The sequence below is a fragment of the Neolamprologus multifasciatus genome, chromosome 9, assembly GCF_963576455.1.
Source record: "Neolamprologus multifasciatus chromosome 9, fNeoMul1.2, whole genome shotgun sequence".
NCBI lineage: Eukaryota > Metazoa > Chordata > Actinopteri > Cichliformes > Cichlidae > Neolamprologus > Neolamprologus multifasciatus.
Window position 1 is genome coordinate 14,483,635 of NC_140447.1, and position 13,387 is coordinate 14,497,021.

A 13,387-nucleotide genomic window follows, 5' to 3' on the forward strand; every position below is an offset into this window, starting at 1 on the left:
CCTTTAATTTTGAGTCTGACTACCTGTTTTAATGGCAGCTAAGAGAGTCGCAGTTAGCAGCTTCTTCGCTGAAGGAAGAGCTAGCTGAGCTGGAGCGCCGGTATCAGGAAAAGGTTGGCCAGTGGGAGAATTCACAGGAGGCTCTTGACCAACTAACAGATGAACTTCAGGCCAGTCACAACCTGCTAAGAGAGAGTGAACAAAAAGTGGAGCACTTCAAAAGCCTGATGAGATCCCTTCAGGAGCAGATGGACACACTCAATCAGCAGGTTCGGGAAAACATTTACGTAATGCAGACACAGCAATAACAAAAGGATAAATCCAGACACAAACACACGTACAAATACATGAACATAGTTAATCCTTTATATCTATGTGGACAACCTGATTTGCTTGCATAACAAATAGTATTAACCTTTCTTGCAAAAGAGTTGTTTTCCTTCCACTTAATGAAACATCTGAAAACAGTGTGATTCATTGTATACACTAATTCTGTGTAATCATGTCACGTAACAAATGAGGTTGACTGTGAGATCAGTGGAAAACTCGGTCATAAACCAGTTCAGCCTTTCATTTCAAACTAAGAAACTAATGCTGTTGCACACTTTACTGTCTCACTATGTATTTTTTCATGGATGCACCCACCTCCTTAAAAACTAGGTTTTGAATACATGCCTTGTTTTTTGGGGGTTAACTCCGATGGGTGTCTCTCTATTTTCGCAAGTGCACCCAGGTGCTTGCCAGCTCTAATCATGCTGTACAAGTGCATGCATGGATATATTGCTCTGTGTGCTTGTGTCATTGTACGCACGCATGTATATGTGTGTGTGTGTGTGTGTGTGTACTAGTGCGCATTTGTGCATCTGTGCACTGGCGTGTGTCACTTAATCTTTTCTTCTTCTTTTTTTCCCCCTTTCTGTTTTATATTTACTACGTCAGGCAACAAATGAATCATCTTTATTACGGAGAAATTTAATTTGGATGAACTTAACTGCTGCCGCCAAGGTCAGACGGGCAGAATGTCATTTTAATCCAATCAACTTTAATCTGTTGGTTATAAAAGAGTTAGGCTGTTGAAGAATGGCTGTATCTCAGGCCCTTTATTACACTGGCTAATGACTTTGATTGTAAGGCGCCTATCAAGAGGTTAGGAGTTCTTATGGAGCTTCACGTCCTGCTAATGCGCTACCTCATGTCACTGTTGGGCTTAGCTAACCCTAAAATCACCATTGCCTTTATTTCCTGTTTACGAAGAAATACAGTGTGGAAAACATGAAACAGTTTTAAATGAAAGAAAACATGACTATAAAAGCAGTTTAGAAGTTATAGCGTTTCATATTTGAGGGATAAATGGGGAAGAAAACCATGGACTGGCTCAAATTGTGAGTGTAGTATCTTAATTCTATCTCTACTGGTCAATTTATATTCGACTAGAGAATATTTCACTATAACATAAAGATGGACAGTTGAAGATAAGTAAGATTTCTTCCCTTTCCTATAAAGATGTCTACTTTTGAATTACTTACATAATTTGCCTGTATAAAGGACAGCAGCTAATAGGGTAAGATTGAGGGTAGTGATACATTAAGCAATTTATGAAAAAAAGCGAGAGCATTACTCCTGGCGATGCTCTCGGGAGTAAAAATCAAAGTGTAACACTTTCACTGTTTTCCAAAGAGATATACATATATACACACATATATATATATATATACATTTGTAATTAAGAGAACAATGCAGATGTTCATGAGCGCGATTGCTCATAGTACTTCCTATGAGCTAGAGTCACGTGCTAAGTTCGAACTTGTTGTTTTACAGTTTGTATAATGTGCTTGAAACACCAAGGTCATGTTTCTCTGTGCAAATCAATACACAAATGAGTGTAACACACAATAATGTGCTTCCTTAATGGCCCATCAATGCCACTGCCATTTATTAGTAAACCAAAATGAGTGTAATCTGTTGAAATGCAATTCATTCAATTCATTCGCCCTTTTGTGTCTTGACTTGGTGGTTTGTTTCTATTTAAGTTTCTGTTTAGGTGTGTTTAGGGTTATAGAACTGATTAAAATAAGATTTAAACAAGCAGGATGTTCTTAAAAAATATGTTTTTTCTAACTATCTATATCACTTACTCTCCCTCTCTCTCGTTACTTATAGAAACTTGTTGTGGAGTGTGACCTGCAGCTCTATCGTCGGAGCCATTCTCATTCTGATGAGGAGTATTTGAGTCTAGGAAGACTCAGACAGCAGCTGCAGAAGGTAATATCCTGCATGGCACTGCTGGGATTACGCATTCTGTGTATTATCATCACAATGAAACATTAAAATATATCTGCCACAGTTTCAATACTTACAGTTATGTTCAGTGATAACAGCTGAGAGATAAAATTTGTTGACATTCCAGTATTCAGAAGTAACGCTGACAAATGTAAATGTAGGCTTATATTTAAAGTTTGTTTTATATTTACATGGACAAACAGTTTTTGCTACATTCCAGCACTCACTTTTTTCTTTGTGTGTGTGTGTTTCAGCGCTGTGCGACACAGGTTGAACACCTTGCGGTGTGTGAAAACACTATTCTTCAGATGAAGTCAGAGCTAGAGAGACAGTAATAACAGAGTCTATAAAACTCTCATTCTCCTCTGCTGCTCGGTTTCTGTCCTTGTCTCTCCTTTCATGCCCTTCTCATCAGTCTCCACCCCCAACTCGCTCTCATTTTCGCAACAGTCTGCTTACTAAATGGCACACAGTAGATATATTATGTTACTTGGCAAATGTAAAAATCTATTGAAATCTTTTTTTTTTTTAATTTCAGTAATCATTAATATGCTATCTGGTCTACATATTATTACGCTGTGTTAACTTGGACAGCACATTTTTTACAGACCGGTTTGCTCAGGCAATTATTCTTTGCTCTCCTTACCTTAGAGTCCAGGAAAAGGTGGGTCTGAAACCAAGTCTCGCTGCTTTCCAGCAAACTCACCGGAGCAATCAAAAACAGCTGGAAAAGGAAGTGATTCGTTCAAAACAGGAAGTGGCATCCTTAGAGCTTGAACTGGCAAACACCCAAAAGGTACTAAAGTAATGCATATCTGCTGACCTGTCCTGTAATTTAGTGAGAGCTATATTAATTTGACCTTTGTCCCGTCTGCTTTTAAATTCAGACGCATCTGCCATTGTCCTTAAATGTTCGCGATGCAGTCATTTCAATCTAAGGACATATTTGAGTTCCCAAAGAGGAGTACTTCAACCACCTCCACGGGCACCACACACCCACCACTCATGTGATTGTCCTGCGATTGTCTGGCAGAATAAATTGCCTCGCCATTAATTAAAGCACCAAACGGTGCCAAGGCTGGTGAAATTGACTCCAATTAAGAGCTCAATGGGACACTAAATATTCAAATTACTCAAAGTGGTGACTGTAGCCTGGCAGAACGCCAGCATTCCTGGCAGTCTTGGACACATCATTTGTATGTGTGTGAGTGTCTATGTTTGCGCGTGTCTGTGTGTACGCTTGCTTAGCCGTGTATGGGTAGGTGGAAACGGTAATATTTGATCTCGCACATTAATTTGTGTTTGTCACATATTAGCAAAACACATGTTACTCTTACCAAAATCATATGCTCGCACACTTACAATTACTCCCACAAACGCACACAGTGGCAGGTTCTCTTGCTGTCAGATCTTGCCCATTCATTCACACAACTTCCCTGTGGAATACCACATAATGAGTCCGTGTCATGTAGGTACACATATCTTGAAGTATACATCTACATTCATCACATGCATAATGCATGTACACATTATTAACTTTTATCATTATGCATATATACATAATTATACAAGAGTCTAATCCTTTACATGAGTGATCAGTCATACATACAAGGGCTGAGTTCAGAGCCATTAACACTAAAAACATTTTTTAAGGAAATTGTATTTGACAATGTATTTTTTGGGTTACTAAATGTGTGTGTTTTTTACAGAAACACAGAATTTATATTGGTTCATGATGTTTTTCTGTTTTATTAGTGTATTATCATTATTATTATTATTATTATTATATCCACCATCATTTCCACCACCTTCTGTCTTTTCCAGCTTTAGATTAAATGGAAATATATATATCTTTTATCTTTGGTTTTTATTCAGGACCATACAATATGATGCGATACCATTTTGGAAATTCTTTAAATGTAAGCAGCAAGCAAAGCAAATAATAAGTGATTTCTGATGATATATTTAGAGGTCTATTGATGGCAACTGTTACATGGCAACATCACATTATAAACGCAACTGTGCAACATATTTAAACCGAACAGACGCTGGATGTTTCTTTGGCCCGTACGCTGCAGGTACAGGTGACACTCCTCAGGCAGTCAGATGAGGAACTGAAGGAGGCCAGACAAGAGTCTGCAAGAAAGAGCCGAGAGGTAGATGTGGAGAGAAGAAAGGCCCAGATGCTTCAGGAGGCGTTACACAAGGAGCAGGAGAAGCTGCAGAGTGCTATCAGAGAGAATGAGACCCTGAGCACTCTCATCAGAAAGCTGAGGAAAGAGCTGGAGGAGCTGCACAGCAGTCACCAAGTTACAGGTAGCAATCAGTCCATAAACTGATAAGCTGCCGTTGGTCCTGATCCATGTATGCAGTTAGTCATAAACTAATAATTTTCTGTCAACCGTATATTCATGTTGATAACATATACATATTTCAGTTAGGACTAATATATTTATAAGAAGAACGCTATTAATATTCAGTATTGTGTCACTGTTCAGGGACTTCTCTGCTGTTCTGCGCGCATTCGTGGATGTCTGTAGTCGGAGAGAGCAAGAGCCAGACCCCAACATAAAACAGAGTAGGGTTCAATGACAGTGTTATTGCACGCATTATATGAATCTGTCAGCATAGCATGAAAAGGAAGAGTGGGGATGAAGGTGGGTTGCAATGTGGCATGTAGATGAGAAGAAGCCGTAGGTTCCTAAAGACACACAGTGTGGCCTTTATGAGATTTGACAGCTAGATGCATTAGTTGAGCCTCCAGCTGTGGGCAAGCATGGAGATCAATTGATCTGACAGGAATATGGCTATGCTTGACTTTGTGGCCTGCCTCAACTAACACTATACTCAGTATCATGTGAAAATTAACCTGTATTTCACCAGTGCTTGATTCAGCATCCACATTTTTTTAACAAGCAAGTCAACATGACCTAAAGCAAAGATTTTATGTCAGTTCACTGCTTGATCCATTCATCACCCTGCCTTTATTATTAGCACTCTATGAATATTTCCCCGCTGCAAAGGTTTTGGACATTATTGGCGATCAGAAGCCTATCGCATACCAGAGGAGCTACAGTACGCAGCCTGTCCTGTCTTTTGTTGCAGAACCATCCGCACTGCTGTTAGCTCAATCAGTTAGCTCAAATTAGCCAGCAGTGTGGTGATTTTGTAGCTAGCTGTCTGCACACCATGTTAACTCAGACACACACACACACACACGCTGTAGATAGAGGTTTGATTTAATGGTGCACTGCTTTAGCTGTATGGTAATGATCTGGTTTCTGTGTGTGTCTGTACATGTGTGCGTGTGGCCAATGGTGGCCTTTGTAGTAGTGCGTCAGTGTAGGAATGGTGATGGCTGGGTCTCTCTGGGCACAGAAATGTCTCATTAAGAATTAACGTACACATCGACGGTCACGCCAGGCAAACACCTCACATGCGCACGCTTGCAGCCATTTCTTCCAACTCCCACTGCTTTAATTAGCACATACACACTGGCTCTCCAAGGTACAAACACACATACACACACACACAATCACCTATTGTCCGCAGAGAGATGAATCTGAGGTCTCTCTCTGTGGCAGACAGTGGCTGGCTTGCTCGCTGAACACTGCTCATTAACAAGATAGAGACAGAAGGACAACGCTGTGTAGCCTGGCCTTTGTCTGTGATCAAAACGCATTCCCTCAACTCTACTCTACACACAAAACCACATATTATTCAGCTTTTACCTTCAGCAAATACAATCCAGCAATGCAGAGCCTATTGTAATGACTTAAGAAGAATAAAGATGCATTATTATAACAAAGGGGGCATTGTTTACCTGGATATAGCAGTGGTCTGAATAAACTGGGTGAGGAGTCAGCTTGAGAAATTACTGTCATGAACAAAGGGCCTTTTTATTAACATGAAGCCCTCGTCGAGGTTCTTTCTGTATTATGAAAACATTTCATTGAGTGGTGATGATTTTGTTTGTTGCTTAATAACAGCAGACCTCATCTAAGATGGACTGGACTGTGAACGTGAACAGGTTTGAATGATAAGAAAAATATGGACAGGCAGAAACAGGTATACAGTTGTGAGTCAACAAGAAAATGTATGCTAGAGGTGACTCTAACCAGAATAATTTAATCAGGAATGCATATTTAAGATGCTTTAAATTGCTCTACATAACTTATTAGCCTTTTATAACCCAGTCGTCTGTAAATTGTTATGTAAAATAACAAAATTACTCAGCTGGTAAATTAAAAATCAATGAATTATCAGCACAGTAGCTGCCAGTATGAGGTTTTCAGAAGTAATAATCATATCAGTCCAAAGTCATTTTTGATGTTGCTATTTAGACAGTTAACGAGATAAACTGCCATTTTTGGTGTTTTTAACAAAGCATTTTTACCTCTAATGCTGTTGATATGCTTTCTACAGTTTAATATATAAATGTAGTTTGGGAGTAATGGATATTATATAAAGGTCTCTGTGGCCAGACAGAAGGAAAGAAGCAGGAAAAGAGAACGAGTTGGAAACCAGGGAAGTGTCACATGGATTAGATTGAAGTGTCTGAAGGCAGCTGGATTCAATCAGACTGTGTCAGGATAGGATGAAGAGACTGGAAAGAAAGGAGTGATTAAAAAGGATAGAAAAAAGTCCTTAAACTTGGCGTATGGGTGCTTGTGTCAAATTTACTGTCATTCTGTCACTTATGGCTCTCGGAATAGGCTGGGGTGTGTGTGATACATGCGGAAAATTGCACTATTTCGAACATACAGTGCACACGAGCCATTACAGAAAATGCACATAAAGGTGTACCGAAGGGACGATTGTATTCGTAATCTGTTTTCCAGGAAAATCAGATGTGGCGTACTCTTAAGTAGGTGTTTTCATAGCATCTGCTCGTGAAACACGGGTGGGGATGGATCTTTAAAATATTCAAACCCGACTAGTAGAGTCATCTTACATCTTAAATAAGATGTGTTGTAAGGTTGGTTATAATGCAAAATAAATGTGATGCCGTGTGACAACAAATGAAATAACGGCATAAACAAAAACACTATATCCTTATTTCCACACTTCCACCAAAACAGAAATGTGATATTACCACCCCTCTGTGCTGCTGATGTGCATCTGCCTAAAGATGATGAAATCATTATTGCACGTTTGTGTGTGCACTCGTTTGTACGTGTGAATGTGTGTGCGTGCATGTGTGTGTGCGCGCGCTGCTGCTGCTATCCAGTCTGGATCCCCGGACACACACGTGCACAGGCCTCTCTCCTCCAATTCACCTCTATTACTAGCTATAATCCCATTTCACACTCTATCGATCCCCAAAACTGTTGTTCACCGGAACCAGCAGCAAACACTGGCATTTCTCCCCATCATTTCACCACTATTGTTCTTTATTACACAAAGAAGCATACCCCCCCACCCCTTACCCCTTACCCCCCCTCTCTCTTTGTCTCAGAGCAAACTCAGCCCCGCTGAAATATGAATTATAAATGTATGGCTAATAAAAGAGAAGGGGGGGGGGGGGCGAAAAGGAGAGAGAGTTAGAGATAGAGAGAAGTGGTTGGTAGAAACATCAGAGAAAATGACTCCTTTACAAGAGTCTATTGATCAGTTTCTATCAAAGGGGGATGTCAGACATGAGATTACCTGGCAGTTTGAGCATTAGGTGCCGTGTGTTATAGCCCCGGGCCCTTGTACCGCTGCCAGAGGATTGTAAATAAAGCGAAGAGGAGAGAGCAAGAGGGGAGTGTGTTGGGGTGTACGCGTGTGTGTTTGTGTGTGTTAGTCTTTGTCTTTGTGAGTGTTCACTGTTGTGTGCATACGAGGTGTGTTTTTTTTTTTTTTTTTGGTCTTCTTGTGGTGTATTTGTGTGCATGACAGTGTGCGGCTGTGTGTCTGCACCTTTTGGCTTATACCCAAAAGCAGTGTTGCAAGCCCATGAAACTTCAGAAAGAGAGAGAAAGAGTCTTGGGAGGCTTTGGGACATCTCTCGGGAGCACCTTAGCCGGCTCCGAATCCCCCAACAAAGCTAAAGGAAGCTCCCATGAAGCCTTATGAAGCTTTTATGAGGGCCAGGCAGGGCCGGGCCTAGCCCCAACCACTGATTCAGGGTTAGCAAGGTTTTCATCCTTCTCATGTTAAAGGTTAGCGGTGAGAGCAGGGTAATCTGACCGCAGATCTGTGATTATAGGCTGATGCTGCATGATGGGCTTTGAAGCTCCTACGAAGGCACAGAGAAGGAGAGATCGGGAGAGAGTTACATTGTGGCCTAATGTCACACCGTAAGTTGTGAAGACGAGAATCAAAGAGCTAAGAAAGAGAAGGACTGAAGATCTTAAATTGTGAACTACGGACACAGCTCATGAAGCCACTCAAAACAGTTTGCTAAGGGCCTCAGACCTCAGGATATGGATCGCAGTTCTGCTTTTACTAAGATAAAGAGAGAAGTGTCAAAATCCACACCCCCTCTGCAGATCCTCATTTTATGTGGAAAAAAATTGTCAGTATTTGGTCATCAAGTCTTGCCAAGCTAAATATACACATTTAAGTAAGGACTTGTATGTGTTTGCACCAGCTTCCTTTGTGCCCTTTTTTTCCCCTCGTATTTCTACAAATTTGTTTTTCACTTAATTTTCAGTGTGTATTTCAGTTGCGTGTTCACCTTTATTTATGCGAGCTCGGGCACAAATAAGAGAGTTTGTGTAAACGGTCAGCGCATGCAGTTAATTGCTCTCTCTGTGGCTTCCCCTGGTGGAAGGTGTCACTGAGGTCACCTGAAAAGCGAATGCCTTGAATACGAATTTGATCCCCATCTCAAGTTTTCACATCTCCACTTTATTGATTATTGAGATTCATAGCAAAACTTTCACCTTGAGGTTTGGTAAAATAGCCAAGGCAGGGCACATGCATGCACATAGATACACAAATAAAAGCGCATCGTTAAATATTTAGCAATTCCAGTTGCAGCTTCAATTTTCCTAGGGCTTTAGTTTAAACAGTTTTGATGCAACAAAACCATAAATTAGTCATAGTTTTATTAAATGTGGATTTTCTTTTCTGTATTGTTTCCTTTATGGTATTGGTTTTGGCTTCCTCCTGTTCAGTCTTTCCCACCACTTCTATCCTAGCATTCTGTGTGGCCTTAAAAAGCTTACAGAAATACACATTTCCTATATTTCTATTTCACGCACCCAAATACACACTCAGAAATTCAAGGTCCGCTCCGTAAATATTCAACAAACACCCGCACTCGCACACACACACGTGCACGCATAAACACAGACTCAGGAGCGCACACACCTCTTCATATTCAGCGCACAGACCTTCTCAATATTCACTAGCCTTGGTCACCGATGGCTGACAGTTTATGTTATATTCAATGAATACTGAATTTAGTGAAAAGGTTTTAAGAGCTATGAAGAAACATTGACTCACAAAACAGCATACAGAACAAAAAAAAAGAGGGGAGTGCGGGGGCAAATCCTAAATTTTAAATTCAAACTGAACAGGGCCTGCAAAGCAAACCTAGCCAAGAAACCTGACTAGTGGTTTATTATGCATCCCTCAATGTGCTAAACTACTAAGTGTAGGACAATGGGGTTTTATTGCATGTAGATGGAAGAGATGGCTGAAAAGGGTATGTGATTGAAGGGCTGCAGTCAGGGGTATGAGCTCAAGTGGCCTGCTCAAGGTAAAGAGTGCCATCTATTGACGAAACCAGGGAGCACCCCTTTTGTCTCTCAACAAAAGGTTGCTTCGCCGACCAACTGTAAGCAGTGCACTGTGTTCATTCCTCCCTTCCCTCTCCGCCTCTGAAAGGCATTCAGTGCCTCTTCTGTGGCAGAGTTCTTGGTTCGCTTTGAAGGTGACTCGCAGTTCATGTTTTCCCACTCGTGCTGAACTTGACAAGAATCAATAAAGACCTCCGTATGCAGGTTTTGTAAATCATCCAGTTAACGTTTGCCTGCTAGGAGATGTAAAGTGTCGTGCAACTGTGTAGTCATCTCGGAGAGTTATTTCTTTAATCCAGTTCAAAAAACAAAATCATCTCTGCATCGAGAGCTATCTGAGGCAATTTTATGACTATTTTTTGCATTTTTTTGTGGTTGTGTGATTATTTGAATAAGGCCTGTTCTCTAATGAATCCCAACTAAGTGTGTCTTAAATGAACTGTTGCTTTTTATCGCACACTTTTCTTCTACCTCTGTCTCCCCTCTCTCTCTCCTGCTCAGTGGAGGAGTTGGCAGCCCGTGCAGAGGAGGTGAGGCGGATGGAGGGGTGTCTGAATGAAGGCAAGCTAGCAGAGGAGAAAATAAGGTAAGAAGCAAAGAGAAGGAAAAAGGGAAAGCGGCTTCCGTTCTCATCCCACTTCCCGCCGTCCCTCGCGTAAGCTCGGTAATCAAAAACATTTAGACTTTTTTACGTGCGACGCACAGTAGGCTTCTTTTTTTTTAACCGAACATGTGTTGAACAGAACAGCCCTGAGCTCTAAATGCATACATTGTTTGAGCCTGCAAAGCAAAATGTTACATTGTTCCTGAACATGTGAACTGCTTTCCCTTTTATCTGCTCCTGGATTCACGCGAGAGAAAATGTATACAAACATGTATTGATGGGAGAAGGTGAGCAAGCAGATGTTGGGTCGCGGAGTTCAGAGGTGAGACCTCTGGTTGACCTCTCTGTTTCACCAGAGCTGCGGTGATGACATCAGCAAGCATGTATCACCCAGTCGAGTGTGTGTTTGTGTGTTGCTGTTTGTGCACGCATAGTTGTGGTTGCGGCTTTGGCTTCGACATGACCTCACCGCTACGGTCTCCGTCTCGGGGAGTTTCTTGGTTAAGTTGAGCCATGGAACATTTTGCTCGTCAACTGACAATTTAAAACTCAGTATGGAGACTTTATAGGTTACATTCTGAATTATTACATTTTATTAGATTTTAACCAATTTTAGATGCTGTATGGTAAAACAATCGCTGCGCCTGCATATTATATCCATTTGCAGAATCATGCTGTTTACTGTTAACCGGGTATTATCTAATAACTGCAAAGACATGAAAGGTTTTTAAGCAACAGCACCATGCTAATGGCTTCCATCTGTGCTGTGGGAAATCCCCCTTCTTTCTCCACAGGACGCCTCCTCTCTTTCTTTCCTTCTCTCTCCCACTCTGTTCATCCTATCATATGTTCTCTCTACGGACCGATCTGTCAGACATTTTCTCTTCCTTTTGTTTTGGCTGTACGGCTTTTCCTTCAACTTTTGCTACCAATGAGTTGCTTTATTAGGCTCAGCTTTAAAGTTGCTGAGGAACATTTAGTGAGGGATTCTGAGTGTAGTTGGCTACGATTTCCTTTCATTATACAAACGTATACGGATTTTTATTCTTCATTTTATCGCCTTCTAATCATCTGAGAGGAAAATTAATTAAAATTGCCCAGCTCTTGCTGGTGTGCCTTCATAACTATCAAGGTTTCATATTTCATAATTTTTTTTGATCATTACTTTTTGATCATTTACTTCTTACCCAAGGAAAACTGTAGGATCTAAGGAGAGCACTGGTGGCCTAGTGATATCGCCTTCTTGTTTCTCTCTTATTTTTGTCACCCTTCTGCTATCGGCCATCTCTTAATGCAACAGCTATCCGTGACATTTTTTATAAAGTAATCAAATATAATCTGAAATGACAAAACAAGTTTCCCCAGCCTTTCAAATCTAAAAATTTGATCTTCTATCATTTGGGGTTTGTCTTTCTGAGAGGATAAAACCTATAATCATGTAAAAACACTTTAGGTTTTGGGTCCTTGGGAACTGCTCTAGACAGTGTAAATAATTAAAAATGAAAGATAATTGGCAGATTAAATGATAATGAAAATAATAAGTTGTAGACAGAACAGACAAAAGTGGCAGTAAGTTAAAGTTGCATTTTTTTTTAGCACTTAATAGACTGATTAATGAACTTAAGTATGAAGTATAAATCACATTTATCACCAGTGTTAGAAAGATTTAGTTGGGTAAATACTGGGCTTTCTATTAAGGTTTTGATATTTTTGGATGAGTCGTTTTAACACAAAAGCCAATAAAAACTAATAGACAGATGCTGACTTTGTGGTCTTTCCCTGCCTAGTCATTCTTTTTTTTAACTGTAAAATCAATAATATGCTAACTTCAGATTATGGTCAAAAAACTTTTGGCCGTAAAAGGCCCGGATGCTTTTACTATTCATAAAGTTGTAATTTCTCATTTTTATATCGGCTTTTTAGAGGTATGGGTCAAGAGTGTGTGTGTGGGGGGGGGGGGGTGTTTATGTGTGTGTGTATATAGATATAAATATATATATATATGTGTGTGTCTGTGTGGAGTGTTGGCGGAGGGGTGTCGAGGCCCGAGAGCGGCCGAAGTGAGGCTGTGGAGGGAGGTTTGTGGAAATGGTAATCATTTGTCGTATTGATTCGGCTGTAGCCAGGGCAGCCGGCACACACAGGCTCGCTCGCATACACGTACACACACACTCGTAGACACTGACTGACTCGCGCATGCACGGACGCACGGTGCGTGGCAGGAATAGACCCCTTCATATTGATCCCCTTCACATTCCCTTAGCTCGGCTGCCACACACACATACTCACACTTCACGGGGCCTGCGTTAAACACTAACACGGATCGGGATTTTCTGTCTCTGTTTGTTTTTGGGGAGCGCTAATGGAAATAATGTATTTGTAAAATACATTTGAATAATGAAATCAGTTTAACCAAAAACAAATTGCTCACTTAAGCTGTCTTTTGTTTTGTTTTTCGTTGATAAGCCTCATCTTAGGATCATACTAAGCTTGGCTGTTTTGTTTTCGCTCGCAGGTCAATGGCTGCGGGGCTGAAGAAGGAGCTGACAGAGGCTGTCCATCAGAAACTCACAGCAGAGAGAGAGAAACAGGATGCATTGGACCAGGTGAAGAAATACGCACCAAACCTCAGTGACGCAGTCTTCCCAAATAATTTCAGGTGTTTGTTTAAAAAGGGGCTCGGGGCACAATGCAGGTGAGGTGTTTGCTGAGAAGAAAATGAATTGATACTGTGTGTACACAAATTACAGCTATGCCAGGTTTTACCGCT

The 13,387-nt window shown here is 40.8% G+C and overlaps 1 protein-coding gene across 4 annotated transcripts in view; it reads left to right on the forward strand.

The window, feature by feature from the left end:
• Positions 1-13,387, forward strand: part of LOC146511257 (uncharacterized) — a 116,828-nt gene that overhangs the window by 54,972 nt on the left and 48,469 nt on the right. For all 4 annotated transcript variants that reach the window (XM_085172572.1, XM_085172568.1, XM_085172569.1 and 1 more), the window contains 7 exons: positions 39-269; positions 2,161-2,262; positions 2,535-2,611; positions 2,932-3,076; positions 4,359-4,596; positions 10,515-10,599; positions 13,133-13,223. In XM_085172572.1, the coding sequence (XP_085028698.1) occupies positions 39-269; positions 2,161-2,262; positions 2,535-2,611; positions 2,932-3,076; positions 4,359-4,596; positions 10,515-10,599; positions 13,133-13,223 (969 nt within the window). The remainder of the gene's footprint in view (positions 1-38; positions 270-2,160; positions 2,263-2,534; positions 2,612-2,931; positions 3,077-4,358; positions 4,597-10,514; positions 10,600-13,132; positions 13,224-13,387) is intronic.